Source organism: Mirounga angustirostris, unplaced genomic scaffold, assembly GCF_029215605.1.
Source record: "Mirounga angustirostris isolate CCGP_5_RB_7025 unplaced genomic scaffold, mMirAng1.0.hap1 SCAF_11, whole genome shotgun sequence".
Lineage (NCBI taxonomy): Eukaryota > Metazoa > Chordata > Mammalia > Carnivora > Phocidae > Mirounga > Mirounga angustirostris.
In genome coordinates this window covers 15,185,708-15,209,706 of record NW_026991719.1, presented here as the reverse complement: position 1 = coordinate 15,209,706, position 23,999 = coordinate 15,185,708, and the positions used below count along the sequence as shown (strand labels likewise).

Here is a 23,999-nt window from a genome sequence, read left to right as displayed (position 1 = left end):
ACGATGTGGGGCTTGATCCCGGGACCCTGAGATCATGACCTGAGCCGAAGGCAGACATTTAACCTACTGAGCCACCCAGGAGCCCCATGACTTGATATTTCTTTGAATTTGCACTGCTCTCTCATTTTTTTTATATATATGGACATTTTAGACCACATTATAAAACCATTGGGGTCTTAGTTTCGAGAAGGTTCAATGGCTGATGAAGAATAAAGTAAAATTGAAGTTAGTTAGCCTGGGCCTAAAACACCCACCTTTGCAGAGCTATCCCCATTGACCATTAGAATCAACCTCACAGGCTCCCCAGAAAGGCTAGCAACATATCCCCCTGCGTCTGTGCTTCCATTTCTGGGACTCCAGTTTCAGCCAATGAGACAACAGGAGCAAAACGACATACATATAAAAGCTGTGTCAGAGTATTACCTGGTAGTGAAAAAGTAGATACAACCTAACAGTTCCACAACAGAAGAGTAATGAAATACACTAAGCCACCTCAGCATGATGACTGTTTGCAGCCCTGCATTAAGAACAGCTAGATGAAACTCAGGGGCATCTTTCAAGTCTTGAGTGAAAAGAAAATAACACAACAATAAATAGTTTGTACACTGTGTTTATAACAGTATGTGACACCAACATGGATGGAGATTAGAAGGGAATATGCAAAATAAAAAATAGGATGTTTAGTGGTGGAATTAAGAGACTTTTTCATTGCTAGACAGGTTTGTATCATTGTTTTCCAATTAAAAACACTATTGAAAACCAGTTTACAGCTGGCCATCTAGCTATTAATTTCATAATATTCTCTTTTTCACAAAAAGAATTTCTTGTTACCCATGTAAAGTCCTGTACACACGATATAAATTAGATACAAGTATATTTATACTTATACAAATATACACTAACTACACTGATGTGCTTTTACTTTTTTTTTTCAGTTAGGTTTCTTTTATTTTTTTTTTTATTTTTTATTTTTTTAAAGATTTTATTTATTTATTTATTTGAGAGAGAGAGAGAGAGAGAGAGAGAGAGAAACAGCATGAGAGGGGATAGGGTCAGAGGGAGAAGCAGGCTCCCTGCTGAGCCGGGAGCCCGATGTGGGACTCGATCCCAGAACTCTGGGATCATGACCTGAGCCGAAGGCAGTTGCTCAACCAACTGAGCCACCCAGGCACCCAAGTTTCTTTTATTTTTGTTAAGATTTTATTTTTACATAATCTCTACACCAAATGTGGGGTTTCAACTCATGACCCTGAGATCAAGAGTCACGTGCTCTTTTAGACTGTGCCAGCCAGACACCCCAGTTGGGTTTCTTGAAGTATAATTTACATACGTTAAAATTCATCCAGATCTGTGGATAGATGAAATTTTTATAGTTCCATGAGGTTGGATTAAACACCCATAGCCACATAACCACCATCACAATATATAACATTTTCACCACCCCCAAATTTCCTTCGTGTTCCTTTGTAGTCCGTTCCTATCCACTACCCCCAGCCCCTGGCCACCACTGATTGATCTGTTTTGTTTTCCTATACTTTTGATTTTTCTAAAATGTCATATGAAGAGAATCATACAGTATGCAGCCTTTTTTTTTTTTTAAGATTTTATTTATTTATTTGAGAGAGAGAATGAGAGAGCACATGAGAGGGGGGAGGGTCAGAGGGAGAAGCAGACTCCCCGCCGAGCAGGGAGCCCGATGCGGGACTCGATCCCGGGACTCCAGGATCATGACCTGAGCCGAAGGCAGTCACTTAACCAACTGAGCCACCCAGGCGCCCCAGTATGCAGCCTTTTGAGTCTGGCTTCTTTCAGTTAACATAATATATTGGAGAATTGGAGATCCATCCATGTTGTTGCAATTATCAGTGGCTCCTACCTTTTAATTACTGAATAATAATCTATTGCACAGAGGGATCAGTTTGTTTATCCATTCTTCAGTTGATAGACATTTGGGTTGTTTCCAGTTTGGGGTATAATGAAAAGCCTCTATAAACATTCATGAACAAGTTTCGAGACATGTTTTTATTTCCCTGGGGCAAATACCTAGGAGTAGGTTCGCCAGGTCATAGAGTCTATGTGTGTTTCTTTATTAGTGATTTTTCCATTATGTGTTCATAAAATGATTTGGCTCTCTGTTACAGAAGTTGTTTATACCAGCAGCATCAGTGATTCTGATCTTGAGGACCAAGTGTCCCAGATGGAAAAGACTCTGTCCTTGGGCAGTTTGGAGCCTAACCTCGCGGGAGAAATGATAAACCATGTCAGCAAACTCCTTCATTCCCCACCTGCCTTGCTGGCTCCTCTGGCCCAAAGGTATGACTTAGCAAACTAATGTGGTCAGGAGAGGGGACCCTCTAAGAGAATGAGACTTCTTATCGGGATTAATTACAGCCAAGTATTTTTCTCCCACATAAGAGGTTCATAATGACTTGTTAAATTGCTACTGCATATTCTGCTTCGAATGGGGAAGACAAAGCGGGAGTGCTGAATTTGAACTACCACTTGTCGTTACAGATTGCTAAAAATAGTGGATGACATTGGCTTACAGCTGAATTTTTCAACTAAGACCATAACTCTAACCTCCCCTTCTTTGGCTCTGGCCGTGATCAGAGTGAATGCTAGTAATTTCGACACAACTACCTTTGCTGCCCAAGACCCTGCACATCTTCAGGTACATCCTAATCTATTGTGGAAAAAACCTTTTCTTATCTATGACTGTAGTCTCCATGGACTTCATGATGGAGGCAATTACTGCTTCTAATCAGGGGTGATACTAAAAATATTTAACATCTAGAACAGTGAGGCACCACACAATCAGAAACAGGACTTTGGTCTTGGCTGGAGCAGGATCTGAGTGATCCTCATGCCCAGTGTTAACCCTCTAGCAGCTAAATGGAAGTTTTGTGGGGAAGTGGGGGACTCAGGTGGGGAGAAGTGTCCCGTGGAGGGTTCTAGGCAGTTGCAAGAGAGCAGGGACATCAGCTACTTATCAAGTTATTTCAGTACTTTAAACAAGTGTTTTGACTGCACTTCCAGTGTTTTCTATCCACCTATTAGAGGGATTAGGGGCTGGAAATACCCACGTCAGACCAAGTCTTGCCTTTTAATTTAATTTGTATACTCTTCCCTTTACAAGTTTAGTGCGTGTGGTTTTATGAAGACTTTGCCCTAACAGGTGGCCGAGTTGGTATGTCTGCAGTTACCCTTTCTGCACTCCCTGCTCCCAGTTTTGTTGAGCTGTAATTGACATACAGCATCCTACACTTTCTGATGGTTCCTGTGTATCTTTAAAATGTTCCCTTTCCTGCTCTGAGGCCTTGTCTATCTATTACACATCCTCTCCAATTTCATAGCGATCAGAGAAACAAGAACAACCGATTTGACAGAAGTTACCAGAAATAAATGCCTTTACAGGATCCTCCATCTTAATTAGTTCTTGTGTTTTCCATCTCTTCATTATACTAACCCCAGGCATTTTTTATTATATTTTACTTGATTTTCAGGTTTCTCTGGAAACGCAGGCTCCTGAGACCAGTATTGGTGTTATTACTCTGCCTTCATCACTGATGAGTAATTTACCAGCTAATGATGTGGAGCTCGCTTCCAGGGTTCAGTTCAACTTCTTTGAAACACCTGCCCTGTTTCAGGTAAGGTTAATGCTAACTGCTTTGGGTTTAGGTTTTGTTTTGGAGTGAGGCAGTTTCGTTTCTTTTAATTCTCCCATGAAAGCTGCAGTTTATTTTGGTTTATTTATTTATTATTTTTTTTGCAGTTTGTTTTTATTCTTTTTTTTAAAATTTATTTTTTATTTTTTTATTTTTTTAAAGATTTTATTTATTTATTTGACAGAGAGAGAGATAGCTAGAGCAGGAACACAAGCAGGGGGAGTGGGAGAGGGAGAGGCAGGCTTCCTGCCGAGCAGGGAGCCCAATGTGGGACTCGATCCCAGGACCCCAGGATCATGACCTGAGCCGAAGGCAGACGCTTAACGACTGAGCCACCCAGGCGCCCTTATTCATTTATTTTAAAGATTTATTTATTTATTTGAGAGGGAGAGAGAGAGAGAGCACACGCAGTGGGGAGGGGCAGAGGGGAAGGGAGAGAGAAACTAAGCAGACTCCCCGCTGAGCACAGAGTCCGACTCAGGGCTCGATCTCACGACTCTGAGATCATGACCTGACCAGAAACCAACAGTCAGATGTTTAACCACCTGCACCCAGGTGCCCCTCCAGTTTATTTTTAAACAGGAACTAGGGATACTGGTAATGATAAATTACCATAACTGACATTTATATATAGAATTTACCAATTGCTGAGCATGCTACTAAGCACTTAGAAATGTTAACTTTAATCCTCTCAACAACCTTGTGAGGGAGGAACTATTCAACTATGATCCCAAATTTACAGATGAGGGCAAGGAGGTGCAGAGAGGTTAACTTGCTCAAGAACACAACAGTTTAAGCGGCTTCATGAGCTATTCCCTTTGCAGTTCCTGAGGGCCATGTTGTGTCAGTCTGTGAAATTTCAGTCAGTAGTTAGAGTGCTTAGGTATAGTGGAGCAGGCTCTGTTTCTAATCGTCCTTGGGAAGGTCACTTCAATCCCTGACCCTCAATTTCTCCCCTAGATTATAAAATCACCAGTGTGGACTTACTGTTCTTTAGGGTCCCGTTCAGCTCTAAAATCCATCTTGTTGATTTTTTGGTGTGCTAGGACCCTGCCCTGGAGAACCTCTCTCTGATCAGCTACGTCATATCGTCCAGTGTGGCAAATCTGACCGTCAAGAACTTGACAAGAAACGTGACAGTTACCTTAAAGCACATCAAGCCGAGCCAGGTGCGAGAGGCCTGTCTGGTCTCTTCATGGACCAGATACGCTTGCGCAAACCACGTCTGTCGGACTTGACCTGAAAGAAGGAGATCCAGCAGAACCTCAAACTCGGTTAAGGCAGTGTGTGAGGCTAGGATCATAGGGTCACTCTGTTGGGTTTTAGCATGCCTAAGCACTGACCACTTCATTTCCAAGAAGGTGCAGCGCAAAAGCCAGCTACTATCAATTGCCCGGTTTTAGTGCATCTAGATCTGTGGCTACAGGTCTGATTCTCACCCCCAAAGAGAAAACATCTCTCATTTCGGTTCAGGTTGAGCATTATCTATGACCATACTACTCAAAGTCTGGTCTGCAGACCTGTACCTTCAGCGTCACCTGGGATCTTGCGAGAAATGCCCACTTTGAGGCCCCACACTGACCCCTGGAATCAGAATGTGTGTTTTAGCAAGGCCTCAAGGTCATTCCTATGCACAACTGCTAAGTCTAAGAAGTGCTGACCTACATGAGACTCACTTGCTTCTAGGGACTAGAATAAAATAAGAATTCTCCAAATATCAAGAATGAGATTCTGAGATAAAAAATTTCATATATTTTTTTTCAATTGCTTTTTAGTTTTTTCAGTTCCGTAAATTGATTATTTGCCACTTACCTTTCCACTGCAGGATGACTTAATCGCGAGATGTGTATTTTGGGACTTGGGCAGAAATGGTAGGTTCCAGTCGTACCTTTTTCAGTCTTGAGTGGGCGGGGGCGGGGACAGGGGAGGAAGTGGCAATCATTGAGACCACGGCCTTGCTGATGGGACAGATACTTTTCCCAATACCAACAGGTGGCAGAGGAGGCTGGTCATCGGATGGCTGCTCTGTTAAAGACAGGAAGCAGAATGAAACCATCTGTACGTGCAGCCACCTTACGAGCTTTGGCGTCCTACTGGTAATAACCCCACGCTACATGGTTTTAGATTCTGGGTCTGAGGGGTAGCTGGGCGTCACACCATGATGTCTAATATGATAGATGACTTTGATCAGCAGGTAGGATATTGTGGCAAAGTTATAGACCAATGAAATTACTCTTCCAAAGAGCAAATGCACTTGGAATACTTGAACATGGAAGTTCCCCCCCCCAGTCTATTTTTATATGTAAGTTTCCCTCTTTTAAATAGCAGGGCCTAGGGAATTCAGATTAAAATGGGTAAGAAAAATTGTCCAGTTTGCATTGCCCTTTAAAATCTTCTCTCTTTTTTTTTAAGATTTTATTTATTTGAGAGAGAGAAACAGAATGAGTAGGAGGTGGGGGAGGGGCAGAGGGAGAAGCAGACCCCTGCTGAGCAGGGAGCCGATGCGGGACTCGATCCCAGGACTCCATCCCAGGACTCCAGGATCATGACCTGAGCCGAAGGCAGTTGCCCAACCAACTGAGCCACCCAGGCGCCCCGCACTTTAAAGTTTTCATAAAATGCTCTGTCATAAGTTATTATGTTTAATTTCTCCAACAGTCCTACAAGATAGGTGGAATGGGGTGTTGTTACTGTCATTTTAAGAACTTAGAATTAAGACTCATTTGTTAGGCCATTGTCCACAGTCCTAGAACTAAGAAGTATAAGGGCCTGAAGCCAAATTCAGGTCTTTAGGCTCCTAGCCCAGTGCTTTTCCAGTGTATCGTAATGCCACGGCCTTGCTGATGGGACAGATACTCTTCCCAATACCAACAGGTGGCAGAGGAGGGTGGTCATCGGATGGCTGCTCTGTTAAAGACCGGAAGCAGAATGAAACCATCTGTACTGATCACGTACACGGGCTTTGGAGGCAGCCAGACCAGAATTTGGGTCTCAGCTCCTCCATTTCATACTTGTGTGACCTTGGGCAAATTATTTAACCTCTCTGGGCCTCGGTTTCATTATTTTTACTTGATGATAATAATTGTGTCTACCTTGTAGGTTTGTTGAATGAACTATGGATAGGCGCTTAGAACACTCAATAAATGTAAACCATAGCTCTTTTATTTCTTTAAAATATTTGGTCTTGAAAGCAGTATTTTATTTTCCAGGACCTATCTCGAACATCCTTGCCACCTTCTCAGATGATGGCTCTGACGTTTATCACATACATTGGTTGTGGGCTTTCATCAATTTTTCTGTCAGTTACTCTGGTAACCTACTTAGCCTTTGAGTGAGTATCCACACTGGAAACTTGGATTACAGGACGCAGTACTCCCCTCCACTGCCAAAATGTATCACGTGTGCTCGTTGGCCTACCTTATCCTGTATAACATCTAATGGTGCCACCTATATGCAAAAATTTGTGGGACTTTTTGGTTAAAATACTCACTTCCTTCTACTAGTTTGCACACTTACTGAGGGCAGGGGTTGTGTCTTAATCATCTTTTTACCCTAAAATGGTGCCTGCTACCTCGCCGCCATTAAGCGTGAAATGGAAGATGGATGCAGACCTTGAAACTCAAGAGCTTATACTCTGATATAGACCATAGCTTCACGTACGGCATAAGAGCTATGTTCAATTTATTAAGTTTCTAAGTTACACTGAGCAAACACGAAAGATTAAAAACAGTAGCAGGTATGGGGATGAAGAAGAATAAAAGGTGTAAAGCCTCACTGAAAAAGATAGATAATTCATGAGTGCAACTTTGTAAGTCATGCAAGAATGACATTCCAAATAATAGCATCTCCTTCTTGGCTTACTTGAAGTGTTCCTTTGGTCACTTTGGGGTGGGGGGGCGAATTCCAACAAATTCTGTTGGGAAAAAAAAGAAAATAGGCACTTTTATTGCACTAACTAAATTAAACAGTATGTAAGTTCTGGGATTTAGATTTTGGACACTGCTCAGGAAATGCACAAATTTACTTGCAGTGCCAAACTTAGGGTCCAGCTGTAACTACAAATCTTCTAGTGGACCTTTGGAAATATGATTAATGAGACTAAATTACCATCAGGCCAGCCATTACTCAGAATGATTTCACCAGGTCTGATTTCACACACACACATGCACATGTCATCAGTTAGCTCTAATTTCCTCTGCCTGTTTCATTTAGCTGTAGTTTAAACTCTTCTTTCCATGATCTCATTTTAACTAATAACATCATGGGGGATCTGGCTAGGTTTTGAAGATCTGAATGTAGGAGCCTATCGTATGAGAAGCAACAGCAATGCTTCTCGAAGTCGCTTGGGAGAAAGGAAGGTGGGTGCTCAGTAGATTCCACTACAAATTATTTAAAAGGTCGGGTCAGCTGTCAGCATGTAAAAGATTCCACAGAGATGCAAATACCGATTTTCCATATTGTTATGACAGACGATATTCTGTTTTGATTTTTCCTTTGTTGTTGTTATGGTCGTTGATTTTCAATGCCTGCCCCCACCCCTACCCCTGGCACACACACACACAGAAGAAATTGATGCGTATAGACATTTGCCAAAGAATACACATAAATTTCATAGATATGTTCACATAAGCGTTTTCTTGTCCTTTCCTTTTAGAAAGATTCGGAGGGATTATCCTTCCAAAATCCTCATCCAGCTGTGTGCAGCTCTGCTCCTGCTGAACCTGGTATTTCTCCTGGACTCATGGATAGCTCTGTATGACATGCGAGGCCTCTGCATCTCGGTGGCTGTATTTCTGCATTATTTTCTCTTGGTCTCATTCACATGGATGGGCCTGGAAGCATTCCATATGTACCTGGCCCTTGTGAAAGTGTTTAATACTTATATCCGGAAATACATCCTTAAATTCTGCGTTGTTGGTTGGGGTATGTATAATTTTGCTTGCACGTGGCCTGGGCTTTCTCCAAAGCTTTTACTCCTCTATTTTGGTTTTTCATCAGGTAGAGACGATGATAAAGCAGGTCATACTTGGCAGGTTTCTAAAACAGCTATGTTGTCCTTAACTGCACTGCCTGCCCAAAGGGCAACCTTTTCCAGTCTCTCTCTCTCTCTTTTTTTTAAGATTTATTTGTTTTAGAGGGGCGGGCAGAGGGAGAGGGAGAATCTTAAGCAGACTCCCTGCTGAATGCAGAACCCGACGTGGGGCTTGATCTCATAACCCTGAGATCATGACCTGAGCCGAAACCAACAGTTGGACGCTTCTCTGCCTGGCCACCCAGGCGCCTCAACCTTGTCCAGTCTCTTTCTAGAATACCTGTATATTGGTTATGGACATAAAACTCTTTGAGGTTAGGGCTATGAATACTGTCTGTATCTCCAGTAACTAGAGTTAGGGCTGGCACACAGAAGGTGCTCAAAAAATTGAAGAAGTGAGCTTCGTGATAATGAGGTCAAGCTTTCTGTCCCTGACCTCCTAGCTAGCCTCACTCTGTTGTAGATCTCCCAGATATGACACACATGTACGACACTGTGCTCAAAAGGGCAGAGTGAGATGAACATACCAGGTGAGACCTGATGTAACTTCACAGCCACACTGACACAGTTTTCAGATCATGCCACCTGTTGGTGGTGGGTCCCAAAGTCTTAGACACCGCGCATATCTTGAAGATTCGGGCATTCAGCTCTCCACCAAATGTAGGAGCCTCATCAACCTGACTGGACTTGTCTTTGACTAAAGGTAATCTAACCTCTGCTTGAACACTTCTATTATTAGGGAGCTCATTATCTTTGTTAAAAAAAACAAAATTCAACGGACTACATTTTAAAGATCTTATCGGCTCTATTCAGGGATTCATGAATCGGCAGCATCCAATCTAGCAGATAGAAAGGAGCTGTACAAAACGAAAGACGTTGATAGGCAGAAGGGAACAGGAATAAGCAAGTTATTCTAGGCAAAAAAGGGAGTTCGTTATTGCAAGGTTACGCTCCTTTAGGGGATGACAGAGGTGTCTATCAGGCAGATTACGTAACTAGTGCTAATAATGTGATTCCTGATTGACTGGTTTAAGATTCCATTTCTGGGGGAGCTGAAATTGTAATTAAGTCAAGTCTCAGTTTCATCACCTGGGGCTTACCATAAGTGACTCAATTTTAGGTCTGTTGTCTTCTTTTTAATACCTTACAAGGCAGCCAATACCATTTTCTAAAGCCCTACAGCTCTGATTTCCCATTAAGTTCACTTGGCTCTCTGGTGGCACTTACCCAGTGGTCTCGTTTTTGCTTTCTAAGGCAAAACAATAAGCTGACACCTCTCTGCCAAAGAGCCCTTCAGATAATCTGCAAGTAATATATAACATTATGAAAAATGCCCTGTTCTTCCATGTATTTTCACACAAGGAACCCCACGAAAGCTAAGCTGGTGAGGTTGGAACAGGCAGTTATTGCTGACACCCGGTACAGAAACCAGCTCGAAGCGACGACATGATTTACCCAATTCACACAATTTGAGAACAGCGCAGCCTGGTTTTCCGATTTCTCGTGCGTATCTTTCCTTTGAATTACAGCCACCATCCCTCCCTCTGCTCTTTTTCAGGCTAAATATTCCTTCAGATATTCCCTACACAACAGTACTGCAGACCCTTTACCACACTTGTCACCCCACCTGTCATTATATCCCTGTCAAGAATAACAGAACACCTTTCCAGAGAGATGAGTCACTTCTTCCTAGAAAAATAAATCACTGCTTCTGACACCGAGCATGGATTCTCTCTTTGTGGAATACCAAAAGGTCACATTCTCTGTCCTGGACAGGCTCCACAACCCCAGTGTTTTATTTTTAGAAAAGTGTTTCACTTAGGAAGTTATCATATGTTAGTGTCTCTGTAAGGTACAAATAGAAAAGAATTAAATGAAATATTATGTTAGATTGTACCAGGCACCCCAGCCTGTGAGGAGGAATTGTTTTATTTATTTATTTATTTATTAAAGATTTTATTTACTTATTTGACAGAGAGAGAGATAGCGAGAGAGGGAACACAAGCAGGGGGAGTGGGAGAGGGAGAAGCAGGCTTCCCGCCGAGCAGGGAGCCCGACGCGGGACTCGATCCCAGGACCCTGGGATCATGACCTGAGCCGAAGGCAGACACTTAACGACTGAGCCACCCAGGCGCTGGAATTGTTTTTTATTTACCAGAGACTTGAGACTGGGTGTCAGGCTGATCTTTGTGCACAGAGTGTGAGCTGTCCGCATGGAATGGGGTGAGGGGTGACGGGATGGGGAGTGAGAGGGACTCCTTCCCAGCCAAACACCATCTTAAGCTGGGAAGAGCCTTCTCATTGTGCTGCTTCTTAGTGGAAGGGCCAGTAGGCCCTTGAAAGGGCCAGTATAGTGGCAGTCAGCAGCCCCCAGATCAACCAGGTCTGCTCCTCAATCCATTGATGGGTTCCAGCTCGTCAGTGGAGGATTTGGGGTTCATAATGAAAGATTGGCCAGGAGTTGCTGATAACCCTATTATGCTGATTATTTGCTTTACATTTTGGAGTCCTTCACTTTGCCTGCCACCTGAGCCTCAAAATTACATTCCAGATGTGTATAAGTTAAGGGTAACTCTAGCTGCTGTAGTTGACAAAAAAAAAAATCTCAGGAGAAGATAATTTCTCACACACAGTCCAGTTAGCAGGACTGGAGAGGTCTGTGGTCTTGTGGTTATTCAGGATCCAAGCTGTGGGAAGCTCTGCCTCAAGACAGGGCTTCCAAAATTGCCCTGAATTTGGGAAAAGAAAGAGTGGAGGATCTCATATAGGAAGTTTTTATGGGACAAGCGTAGAGGTAGAGCAAATCACTTCTGTCCATATCCCACTGATCAAGACCTAGTTATGTGGCCACACACAGCTGCAAAGCAGGCTGGGAGAGGTCCAGCCATGTGCCAAGGAGAAAGAGAAACAGGGTTTGGTGAACAACTCAGCAGTCTGCTACCAGAAGAAACTAGAACGTGATCTCTAGTCTTTCTTCTTACCACCTTGGTTATTAGAACTCCGTGTGACTGATGTTTCCCATCTTCCAGGGCTACCAGCTGTGGTCGTGACCATCATCCTGGCTATATCCCCGAATAACTACGGCCTTGGGTCCTACGGGAAATTCCCCAATGGCTCACCTGATGACTTGTGAGTACAAAGTCCCTGAGGGAATGTTAAGTGAACTGGAAAACTGAATTCTCCAAGGAAGTGGAGTATGTAATCGACTCTGACGCTCATCCTAATAAAATCCAGTCACATTTACGGCAGTCTTCACAGTTATGTATGTGATGAGATAAGCTAGTTGGAAATGCCATGCTACTATTTAAGTATTAAAAAAACGAATTGGAAGTTTTTTGAAAATACTTTTCTAAGCCTCTGATAAAAATGAAATACCAGCTACATTATATTAGTAAAGACTCATGGATAGAGTGACTAAGATTTAAAGGGGGTAAAATCAGGAATGTTTTCAAAGAATAGTTTGTAAATACTTCTAATCACCAAGTGTCCTAAAATAAACTCTTAGGGTTTTTTTTTCCTTCGAGCTTTAAGTGGTTGTTAGCGAACAGCTGGTTTTATCTTTTTTTTTTTTCCTCTTGGATGTTTCGGTAAAATGATTTAGATTCATTGTATCATTGTGAACCATATTTCAGCACTGTAATATGTTTCCCATTGTCTTTCCCCCCAAATTCCAGTTGCTGGATCAACAGCAATGCTGTATTCTATATTACAGTTGTGGGATATTTCTGTTTGATATTTTTGCTGAACGTCAGCATGTTCATTGTGGTCCTGGTTCAGCTCTGTCGAATTAAAAAGAAGAAACAACTGGGAGCCCAGCGGAAAACCAGTATTCAAGACCTCAGGAGCGTCGCCGGCCTTACGTTTTTACTGGGCATTACTTGGGGCTTTGCCTTCTTTGCCTGGGGACCAGTTAACGTCACTTTCATGTATCTCTTCGCAATCTTTAACACCTTACAAGGTAAGCTCTGTAGCACTAATTATGCATGAATGATCCCAGTCGAACTAAAAATCTCTAAAAAGTATCCGTGAAGTGGCTTATTTCGTAGCTGAAGACTTACTTGTTGAAAAACAGATTCATCTTTGAAAAAGGGGGCTTGGAGATCCTTGGAAGAAACGGGTACTTTTTTCCTCCTCCATATTGTCTCCTCAGAGAGAACATATTGAGGGGAACCTGCCAACCTGCCAGGAACTCGCTTATGGGAATCACTCTTCCTTCACTTGGTTCCTTGTCCTTTGTTTTTAATCTTTTTATGGAGGTAGAACATGCAAACAGCAAAGTGCACGTGATCATATATGTCCGGGTGACGTCTGGCCACGCCCACCTTCTAGGTCTGTTTGAGTGAAGGCAATGAGAAATGGGAAGTCAATAGACAGAGCCAAGTGGCCACAGCCCGGCCCTGCGGCTCTTCCTGAGAAGTTGCTGTGCTGGGCCACCCCGGCGGGAAAGGGGCAGGCTCTGTGTGAGCTCTTCACGGCTTTCCATTTGTTCCTGAAGCCCAGCTGCACACATTTCCCAACCCATCAAGTTGTGGTGTTCAGAAAAGCAAACTACTAACTCAGATCAGCGTTATAAAAGACCTGTCAGCTGTAATTAATTTTTAATGGAAGTACTTTAGCATTAAATGCTAAGCAGGCTAATAGGTTTACGTAACAATAATGATAATTCTTGTCCCTTGGTTTCCTGTTATTCCAAATCGGCTGTGGGATGCCTTTTAATTCATTCTCATCTGCCTGTTTTCATCTTTTCCTTCCTGTTGCTTTTAGCTCCCATAGCGTCCTCCCGTAGTTCTGTCAGGCAGTAGATTATTTTGCTGGTTTTCAAAGAAATCCCAACGTGAGATTGAATTCAAATGCCTAATTTAGCTATCCGTTCTTATTTGGAGGAAGCCAGTTAATATACTTGTTAGTTACATAGTTTGTTAGATTTTTTAAAAAGATTTTATGTCTTTAGAGATTTATTTCTTTATTACTTGAGAGAGAGAGGAAAGGAGGAGAGAAGTGGAGCCCGATGGGGGGGGTTCAATCACAGGATCCTGAGACCAAGACCTGAGCCAAAATCAAGAGTCAACTGAGCCACCCAGGTGCCCCTGTTAATTTTAACTTACAATGTACCAGTTCCTGAATTGGTATATCCAGGTGTTACACCACATAGTATTAAATAGAAAAGTTTTATTTGCCTTAAAGGCATGCTAAAAGAGCAAAAAATATGCCCACATCACACTAATCACAAACATGAAAGCAGGGTACCTATCCTCATATATTTAATGTGGAAACTGAACCTGCCTCTGTCTTCATTTCCCCCAGAATGTCTTCTCATTAGAATATGAATAGATGAAAGGAATGCATCGTTCCATTTACAAAAGGGAACTAATGCCTAATTCACTGGCTTTGTGGTTGGTTAAAGGAAAGCTGTGTGTAGGTTCTGAGTTGGGCTTAGGTCCATTTTGATCTCTCTCATACATGCTGTTTCTCCTCTTGTGCAACCAAGGGGAATTGCCCAAGGGTAGCAGATAAACAAAGGTGTGCAGTAGTCAAGATGGCAGGTTTTAGGATGGGCATGTGTACTGTACTAGAAGCAAACCTGATATTTAAAAAGGAAGATTTTAAAGACCGACTGGGATTTCAGGAGAGGGAGAATTCAGAAGTCGCCCATTCGTTCAGCAAATATTTATTGGCAAAAGCCTTGAGGCGTGGTAGCAGCATGGAGCCCCGTGCCTGCAGGACCAGGAAGAAGGTGGGTGGGAGGCAGAACCCGAGTCCCTCTTCAGGTCTATAGTGTTGCTTTCTTTGTGGCCAGGACAACAGTGGAGAATTTCCTTGAACAGAGTAGAGGGAGACTGGAGGGCAGACAAGGACATCACTGTGGGGCACCAGGCTTGGGAGGAAGAGGGAAGAGCCCAGGCAAGGGACTCTGCCATGGGCTGGAGAGGAGGAGCCAGGGATTTGAGACCGAGGAGGAGGATGTGGCACTTGACTGAACATGAAGATGCATCATAAATATGGAAGGGTGGGGAAGTAGGAGCCAAGGTCTGAGCTGGCATCCTGAGTAGAGTGGATGGCTTATACTTCCAAAGATAGGGAACGCCAAGGATGGGATGTGAGAGGAGAGACAGTTTAATTTTGGAAATAGGGAGTTATCATTCCTCTCATAAGTATTTTTTATCTTACAAAGAGAGTCCCTTCAGGGTGCCTTTCAATAGCAGACTTTCTTAGGACTTTGGACTTTTTTCCCCCCCATTTGTAAAATTTCACATTGCCTATAGCTGCCAAAGATTTTATCTTTTGGGCAAAGGAAGTTCATGACATTCAGGTCTCAGTTTGGAATTATGTTACAGGTTTTTTTTTTTCCTCCATAGGATTTTTCATATTCATCTTTTACTGTGTAGCAAAAGAGAACGTCAGAAAGCAATGGAGGCGGTATCTTTGTTGTGGAAAGTTACGGCTGGCTGAAAATTCTGGTAAAGATTGACCTTTTTCTCCTCTTAAATCTTGGGGAAAAGACATAAGTTAAGATCTAAAGCAGTCAATGCCGAAGGGCTGTCAGATCTGGAAATCAGTGAACGGATCTCAATTGTGGACATTAGGGAGAAAAACCCTAGTGAATTAAAAAATAATTGCTCATTATCTGGGAACTTCGTGAACAATAGGATTAACGGGCTCATTGCTTCTTAAATGAAACAAGAGTGCAATTTTTCCTTTTGAGCCCAGGTTTTCCATTTGTCTGAAGTAATTTTTCGTATTTACCTTCATAACTTGTTAAGCCTTGGCTCAACCTGGGGGCTGGGGGGAGGGGTGAAACAGGTGATGGGGACTCCAGAGGGCACGTGTCGTGATGAGCACTCAGCACGTGTGGAAGTGCTGGGTCACTATAGTGCACACCTGAAACTAATAGTACACTAAACTTACTGGACTTAAAAACATTTAAAAATTCTATAATTCTTTAATAAAGCATATTATTTTCTTATTAAAAAAAAGCCTTGGCTCAACCTTTTTTCCACAGGTCCTGGTTGTCCATTGCTTAATTTGTTAGTGGCCCAGACGTTGTATATAAGCTTTAGCATACCTTTGGTTATTTTGAAGTTCTTTTCAGGCGTGCCCTGCTGCTTTGCAGAGCAAATGGCTCCTTTTCAAGAAAATAAGAAAACTGAAGTACTGTTTAAAAACAAATTCCTTTTACATGAATATCACCCACGAATACCACCTTTGCGGTATGGCAGGGACCTGTGTGCACCAGATCTGCACTCAGAAAATAGCAGTACATATAGTTCAGTCATTTTAAGTCATTTAAGAGCCACCTGTCACCACAACACAGGTGTCTTGTGTTCTTGTTTTTTTGTTGTTATTAAGATTTTATTTATTCATTTGAGAGAGAGAGAGAGCACACAAGCAGGGGGAGAGGGAGAGGGAGAAGCAGACTCGCCGCTGAGCCAGCCAGGAGTCCGATATGGGGCTCAATGTGGGGCTCGATCCCAGGACCCTGAGATCATGACCTGAGCCGAAGGCAGATGCTTAACCGACTGAGCCACCCAGGCGCCCCATCTTGTGTTCTTGTTAAGACAATCCTTGGTTCTGGAGTACTGCCTAATTCAGTGGCTATCTTTAGACACAATCAAATGAGCGTAGCCTTTAGTCCCAAGAGCATATAGGTTACTTTTAACCAAGTGGTCGTTTAAAGGATAAAGGTATATAGTCTTAAGTGAAAATACATTTTATCACACCAACTTGTGAAATGTGTGACTTCTTTGTAAGAAGTGGAAGTGGGATCTGGAAGTGAGATCAGTTGCTAGAACGAGTTCCCCTGTGATCTGTCTCTTGCATTTGAGCTTCAAACATTCCGCCCTGTTTTTCTGAAATGCTTATTCTGCTGTAGACTGGAGTAAAACTGCTACTAATGGTTTAAAGAAGCAGACTGTAAACCAAGGAGTGTCCAGCTCTTCAAATTCCTTACAGTCAAACAGTAACTCCACGCACTCCACCACGCTGCTGGTGAATAACGATTGCTCAGGCCTTGCGAGCGGGAATGGTACGTATCCCTCAACATAGTATTTCTCAAGCTAGTGTTTGTTTTATTAAAGTACTTTTATCCTTTAATGGCATTTTTGCTAAGCAAAGAGAAAAAGTACATATGACTAGTGGATCAAAATGTGGCTCCCTTATGGTAGAGGAAGTTTATTAATCCAAATGTATTCAATTTAGAGCAAATACCAGAAAAACATTTTTTTTAAGGTTTAGTTTTTCATGATGGGACTTAATGATGACCTAAAATGTTTCACGTTGCAAATCCTGATTTAAGGACTGCCCAAAGACCTCAGTGCTGTTCTCCTGCTGTGTAAGCTGTTCCGAAAATAGTTAAGACCATATCAATTTTTTTTAAAGATTTTATTTATTTATTCATGAGAGAGAGAGAGGCAGAGGCAGAGGGAGAAGCAGGCTCCCCGCAGAGCAGGGAGCCCGATGCGGGACTCGATCCCAGGACCCCAGGATCATGACCTGAGCTGAAGGCAGATGCTTAACCGACTGAGCCACCCAGGCGTCCCAAGACCATATCAATTTTTTTAGTACATGTATAATCATACATATTTTCAACACTTTTAAACCTTCCTATTTTTTGCTTGTCATGTTTGTTCATTCTTTTCCACAGCATGGCTGCCTTGTGGCAGTGCCCAGATCCCCATTAATATGTCAAATACTGCCAAGATGAATTGTGGCCAGTACTGGTGACCATGTATGTCACCAATATATGAACAGATTATTGCTGCAACGCCTCCTTATACTAATTCTGACATTTCTAGCTAAAACTTCCATTACATTTTCTTTCTTTCATACACTTGGTTGTCCATTCATAAAAGCTTATGTATTTCATTCTTCTTTGGCTTCTTAATACATCTTTTGCATTTTCATCAAAACTTCTATTTCTACTCGTATACTTTCTCCTTCCCTGGAGAATTTGCTTTTATTCATCATTTTAGGATATTAATTATTTTCATGATGAATTCAAATAAATATGTGAGAAAGTTCATATACCTGTCAGGTTTCCAACCTAAAGATGGGAGGTCCTGCTGGTTTATATAGAATTTAAAAATACAATGGAATGCCTCTAAATTGAGGTTTCTCAACCTCGGCACAATTGACATTTGGAGCTAGGTAACTCTTTGTTTGGGGGGGGGGCTGTCCTGTGCAGTTGGGGACGTTTAGCAACATCCCTAGTTTCCACCCACCAGATACCAGTAGCATCCACCCACTCACCCCCAGTTGTGACAACCAAAAATGTCTTCGGACATTGTGAAATGTCTCCTAAAGGGTAAAATCACCCACCTCCCCTTCACTGAGAACCATTGCTGTAGAAGACGAAAAACACCTACCATCTGGCCTTAGCTCTTCACCGCAGTTGCCGGCGTAAGAGCTCTGGGTTCTAGGACAAATGGCTCTGTCGGGAATGACTCAATGTTAAGTAAAGAGAGTGGGGCCAGTAGCAATCAAGACTGGCTGATAAGTTAGCGTGAAAAAGCAAGTTCAAGGCAGAGAAATCAGAGGTGTGAGGTAAGCCATCATGAATCCTCAAAATCACAACATATCAGAAAGCCTGTTGGCTTGGACAGAAATGTTTGGCGCTCTTAAAGCCAGGTTTTTTCCATATTCTAGGAACAACTCACAGATGAAGCCTCACTTGCCTAGCCTGTGTTGCCATGCTTTGGGCAATCAGATTTGACTGAAGCAACACATTTTGCACAGCTGTTGGACATGGCTGATTTGACACAGTTGTTTTGGATGGCCGACAGTGAGGGCGGGGGGGGGGGGTACATTTTAGGCCACCGGAATGGCCAAGTTTTTAATACCACATAACATGCTCATCAGATAGACATCCCTGACTCCTCAGGCTGCACACCAGGATCTGGGATGGATGAGGTATGGGATGGGCAATTCCAAAAAAGAAACTGGAAGGTTAATGGTGTATTATACCAGGTCAAATTGTCCCTGCACCAAAATGTCCTCAAACCAAAATGGCTAAATCAGGACAGCTGTCTCAAATGGTCACATGCCCTATTTGGGCTGTGTTGACCATGTCCCTCACGTAGTTTGTGTGAATGCTACATATCTGGTTATGCTTTAAAGGCTTGGGCACCAGCAGCCCTCTCACTCGGTACATGGGGGGCCACTAAACTCACAGTTTGAAAGAAACATCACATGTTGACTCCATCAATTCTGAGCTGCATAACCGTGTACAAAGCACTTAATTTCTGAAACCTTAGTTTCATCGTCTGTGAGATGGGGATAATCATAGCACTCAACGTGTAGTATAGTAAATGAGATAATACTTATAAAGTTCTCAACACTGTTAATCATTATTATGATTATAGCATGAACTCAAAAATGGGCTTATTATTCAGCTTTCTTTTTTTTTTTTTAAAGATTTATTTATTTATTTTTTAGAGAGAGAGGAAAAGCGTACAAGTGGAAGGGACAGAGCCAGAGGGAGGGAAAATCTCAAGCAGACTCTGCACTGAGTGCGGAGTCTGACGCGGGGCTCCATCTCAGGACCCTGAGATCATGGACTGAGCCGAAAACAAGAGTCGCTCACTCAACCGACTGTGCCACCGAGGCGCCCTGTTATTTGGCTTGCTACATTGTCTTCCAGTAGTATGATGGTCAGGAGGTTGGTGCCAAGTAGCCAGAGGGTCTGAGCACACACACAGTTGGGGGCCTGCTTGTGGTGTGGGAGGCCCAGGTCCGAACTACATTGGCTCTAGAATGTCCAGCTGCACCCTGGCCTGGACTCTGAGGTTGTAATTAATTGGTGGTTTCCTCGTGGGAACCAGTCCTGTCGTGATTTAGTCAGAGGAGCCGGTTTACTCTACCAGAGATGGTTTTTTCTTGGCCATGACTGTTGTTGCTCTGGGTTTCTCTGATACAAAGTTTTATTTTATAGGAACCTGAAGGAACCAAGAACCTTGTAAGGGGACATATGGGGACCTCGGTTAACCTTAACCTTTTGGGGGAGACCAGAATATTATATTAGGTCATACTACACAGAAGCTACTTCTCAATAATATGATCAACCAGAGTTAGGAAATGGGTCTTCTCATATCAAATATATTGCTTCGCTTCATATTTTGACCGTTTCATTAAAAAAAAAAAATTGCCATAGAGAACTGGTTTCTGACACATCCTCCAGTTTGTGTTGTTTACTTTGAGTGGCCTCAGGGAAGGATCGAAAAGTAAAACATGACAATACATCATAGCTATATTTAAAAAAAAAACAAACCCATGTACTACATGTGCCTACTTCAGAACGAAGTGATGTTTAACTGTATTTTTTAATTGCTTTCTCTGGATACTTCATGACACCAATTTTGTTTTTCCTTATATAGGGAATGCTTCAACAGACAAGAATGGTGTTTCTTTCAGTGCTCAGAATGGAGATGTGTGCCTTCATGATTTCACTGGGAAGCAGTACATGTTTACCGAGAAAGAAGATTCGTGCAATGGTAAAGGCCGTCTCGCTCTCAGAAGGACTTCAAAGCGGGGAAGCTTACACTTTATTGAGCAAATGTGATTCCTTTTTCTAAAATCAAAGCATGATGCTTGACAGTGAAAATGTCCAATTTTACCTTTTACACAATGTGAGATGTATGAAAATCAACTAATTTTATACTCAGCAACCTCTGGAGGAACATACGCTAATTGAGGGCAATGGTTATTGAAAGAGGAAACCCAAGACGTTATACATGGTTTTTAGACATTTGCTGTCTCGTTTTTTTTATCCTTCATTTTAAAAGAAGATTGGGTTTAAACAACACAGTAAGAATAAGACTCGTTTAAAATCAAAGTAGTTCATTTCTAGCCACATTTTAAAGAGGCTGAGTCATCTATGATAAGGTCCTATAAAGCAACTGTTGACTTCAGCCTGTTGGTGAGTTTAGTTGTGCATGCCTTTGTTATAAATAAGCTAAATTCTAGTGCCCCACATGTCACATATCTTCTACGTTTTTTTGTATTTATTTTCTTTTTTAAATTTTTATTGTTATGTTAATCACCATACATTACATCATTAGTTTTAGATGTAGTGTTCCATGATTCATTGTTTGTGCATAACACCCAGTGCTCCATGCAGAACGTGCCCTCCTCAATACCCATCACCAGGCTAACACATCCTCCAACCCCCCTCCCCTCTAGAACCCTCAGTTTGTTTTTCAGAGTCCATCGTCTCTAACGGTTCATCTCCCCCTCCAATTTCCCCCCCTTCATTCTTCCCCTCCTGCTATCTTCTTCTTCTTCTTTTTTAACATATAATGTATTATTTGTTTCAGAGGTACAATGTGTAAATTAATTTCTTTGTAGAATCGTGGTTGTGTTATTGTGTCTAATGTGATAATTCAGAAAATCCTTGCTGGTTCAGCTCCTTTTGGAGATTATATGGGATGTGAAATACAGAAGCATCACTGAAATCAAGAAATAATGCTGCCAGCCAGACTGGAAAAAGTGTGCGCAGACAGTGCGCAATTAGCTCATATAGTGCCTTTGAGCGAGTTGGAAAAAGGTGCCCCTACTGGGCAGACACAGCCCCGAGGGCTCATGGTTTGTCAAACAAAGTGGGGGCCATATTTGAGCCCCACGCATCCTCTCGGGTGCACCCTTGTGCAGGGCACCACGAGTACAGCCATGTGCGGCACCCAGTCCCAATACCCATCTCCTGATCTCGTCCCTAATCACCTTGGCCATGGAGAAGGATGGACCTGTAATCAGGAAGATTGTGAATGTGGAGGAGAAACATACACTGCCGCTTCTCAAATCCCCAGAGCCTTTCAGAAAAGGGGAGTAGAGTCTACGGCCGGCCATACCACCCTGAACGCGCCCGATCTCGTCTGATCTCGGAAGCTAAGCAGGGTCGGGCCTGGTTAGTACTTGGATGGGAGAAAAGGGGAGTAGAGTAGGATTCCTTTTTAAAGGAGATGTATATGAGGAAAAAAAAAAATCATACTGCTCTTCTTTAAAAGGTGACTGCATAGTACTTTAGTTGTTAGGACTGGTACACTCTGGCCCTGCCAGAGCTATAATTATTTCTTAAAAGGTGTCAAGTGTTGAAGAATGTATAGTGACAAGGGGGAGCAGCTGTTGGGAACGTGAACTATCCTGCAGTGCTATTGTTTCCATATGTATCAAACCCTGATTGCTCCTAGTTATAGAGGGTTTATCTTGCTTCCCGCCTATAGCTAGCTGCCTGAACAATGCCTCAAGTGTGTCCTGATTAGGAACCTTGCAAAACCCTGTAGTTCGGTCTTTCACTATGGTTCCCTTGCATATATTTCAAGTGAATGTTGTATCCCCGACTAACCACAATAATAATGTAATACACTTCTGTGAGTGCTGATTTGCCTTTGCAAGATTTCTTCTCTGATTTATTTAATTGTCTTGTATTTATGTTAAAATCGACAAAAATGTTAAGATCGCCAAAATAAATTTGTAGTTCAGTCCTTTGAGTTTGAAAGCTTTCACTGAGGGAAGGCGCCTGGGATCTCTTGCCCCGGCGACGTGGCATGTGAGTGGCCTGAGAGGAACGTGACGGTAACATCTTCTGGCAAACAGCGGACACACAGTGATTGTGAGGTGAGAGCAAGGTTTCTCCCCACGAGATCAGTTTCTGAGGTCTCTTCTTCTTTTTCCCCTCACACTTTCAAGATTCCCTCCTTAACACATGTTGCCATTGGCCTTCACAGCCCCAGATTTGGATCCCCCCTCCATGTCTCTGCATCCTCAGCATTGAACAGTAGGATTTCAAGAAGGTGAGGACAGGATTAGGGATTTCTGGGGAACTGATTAGTACAGGGGAGCTACAAACGGGGGAAGCTGGCCTTGATTCTATAAGAGGTCTTTGAGCAATCTCTCCTGTGATGCTCCGCTGCCTCAAAGATGTTGAGGATTAAATTGATGAAGAAGGTGGTGAGATAACCTGAGATTTGGGTGTGAGATCTCACAGACCAGATCTCCTGGAGATGATGTAATCAAGTGTACACCAAAGGATGCACAGTGTCCAGTGTTCTTTAGATTCTGTCCATGCCCCCTTATTTTCCCTTTTGTGTTTTGTGTCTGGGTTGTGGTCCTTAAGCCAAATTCTCATCTATTTTTTTTTTTTTTTTTTTTTACTTCACACACATTAGGGGCAGGACAGAGAGAATGTTCCTGAGAAGCATCCTTCTTTGAGTTTAAAATTGGTCTCACAATCTGAGACTCCACTGAAGGAGACAGAAGTGCTAGTATGAGGAGGCAAGGAGCATCACAGCAGTGACCAGTATTTGAAGAAGAATTTCTTCAGAACATTTGAGAAGTTTTTCCCCAAAACACACTGCAATCATTAATCCCACAGAGTAACTCTTAACTTCAGGGAGCAGCATTGGGACTAGTCTCAGCAAAAATGGTGAAATGGCTTCATTTGGGATGCTGGTGTATATCTAATGAGGTCACGTAGAAAGCAGGTTAGTTTGAAGACCATTTTGACAACGGGCTACTTTACTAAATGAACATTTTACTGAATGGACTAGTGTGTTATCATTTTTTCTCCATAACAGCATTTTAAGGACTATTTAGTTTGTCTCTGCTCAGCTCCAACTGATGCAGTTGAAGGACAGGAAAAAGGAAAGACTGGGTGGACATAAAAACATAATCTTGAGTGGGCAGAATTCTTGTCAGTAGATTCTTTTTTCTTTTCTCTAGGTACAGCATCAAAATGTTGAGGCAAAGAAAAATTGACTACATTCTTCCAGAATATATTCTTTTAAATATATCTGTATATTCTTCACTGAGAAGAAATCTTACACTCTCTGATGTTTCTACTCTTTACTTCTTAGTCTCAAACTAGCTGCAGGAATCTGGAACAGAGACAAATTGTACATTCTTTAAAACATTGCAATGAAAATGATCTCCAGTCAACAAAGATGTGATTGTCATAGAAATAACAGAATTTGGCACATTAGCTCTTTTCAGAAAATCCATTCAGAATGGACCCTCTTCTTGGTGTCAAAGATGGGGTGCTTTTCCTTAGGGTCAAAAATTTGAGCCTTCCAGAAGAAACACTGGTTTCTGCCTTGGTTGATGACATGGGGCTCCCTGGGAACTTCGTTGACCTGAGCCCCTATGGCAGGACAATGAGGCAGACCCTCTGGATGAGGTCAGAGAAGTCCTGTATGGACCCTAGAGTCCAGTTTTTGGGCTTTCATGTCTACAAAGACCATGAATCTGCTTCAAAAACAACAACATACCCCGTCATCATGTTCCATATCTGATTCTTTTTTTTTTTTTAAGATTTA

At 42.4% G+C, this 23,999-nt stretch overlaps 1 protein-coding gene across 13 annotated transcripts in view; it reads left to right on the top strand.

The window, feature by feature from the left end:
* Window positions 1-22,169, top strand: part of ADGRG2 (adhesion G protein-coupled receptor G2) — a 131,094-nt gene extending 108,925 nt beyond the window's left edge. For all 13 annotated transcript variants that reach the window (XM_064573847.1, XM_064573845.1, XM_064573843.1 and 10 more), the window contains 13 exons: window positions 2,142-2,313; window positions 2,515-2,671; window positions 3,504-3,647; window positions 4,712-4,834; window positions 5,491-5,536; window positions 5,658-5,761; window positions 6,875-6,996; window positions 8,320-8,588; window positions 11,727-11,826; window positions 12,372-12,655; window positions 15,054-15,155; window positions 16,568-16,720; window positions 20,067-22,169. In XM_064573847.1, the coding sequence (XP_064429917.1) occupies window positions 2,142-2,313; window positions 2,515-2,671; window positions 3,504-3,647; window positions 4,712-4,834; window positions 5,491-5,536; window positions 5,658-5,761; window positions 6,875-6,996; window positions 8,320-8,588; window positions 11,727-11,826; window positions 12,372-12,655; window positions 15,054-15,155; window positions 16,568-16,720; window positions 20,067-20,251 (1,961 nt within the window). In that variant the 3' untranslated portion in view covers window positions 20,252-22,169. The remainder of the gene's footprint in view (window positions 1-2,141; window positions 2,314-2,514; window positions 2,672-3,503; window positions 3,648-4,711; window positions 4,835-5,490; window positions 5,537-5,657; window positions 5,762-6,874; window positions 6,997-8,319; window positions 8,589-11,726; window positions 11,827-12,371; window positions 12,656-15,053; window positions 15,156-16,567; window positions 16,721-20,066) is intronic.
* The last annotated feature ends 1,830 nt before the right edge of the window (window positions 22,170-23,999 follow it).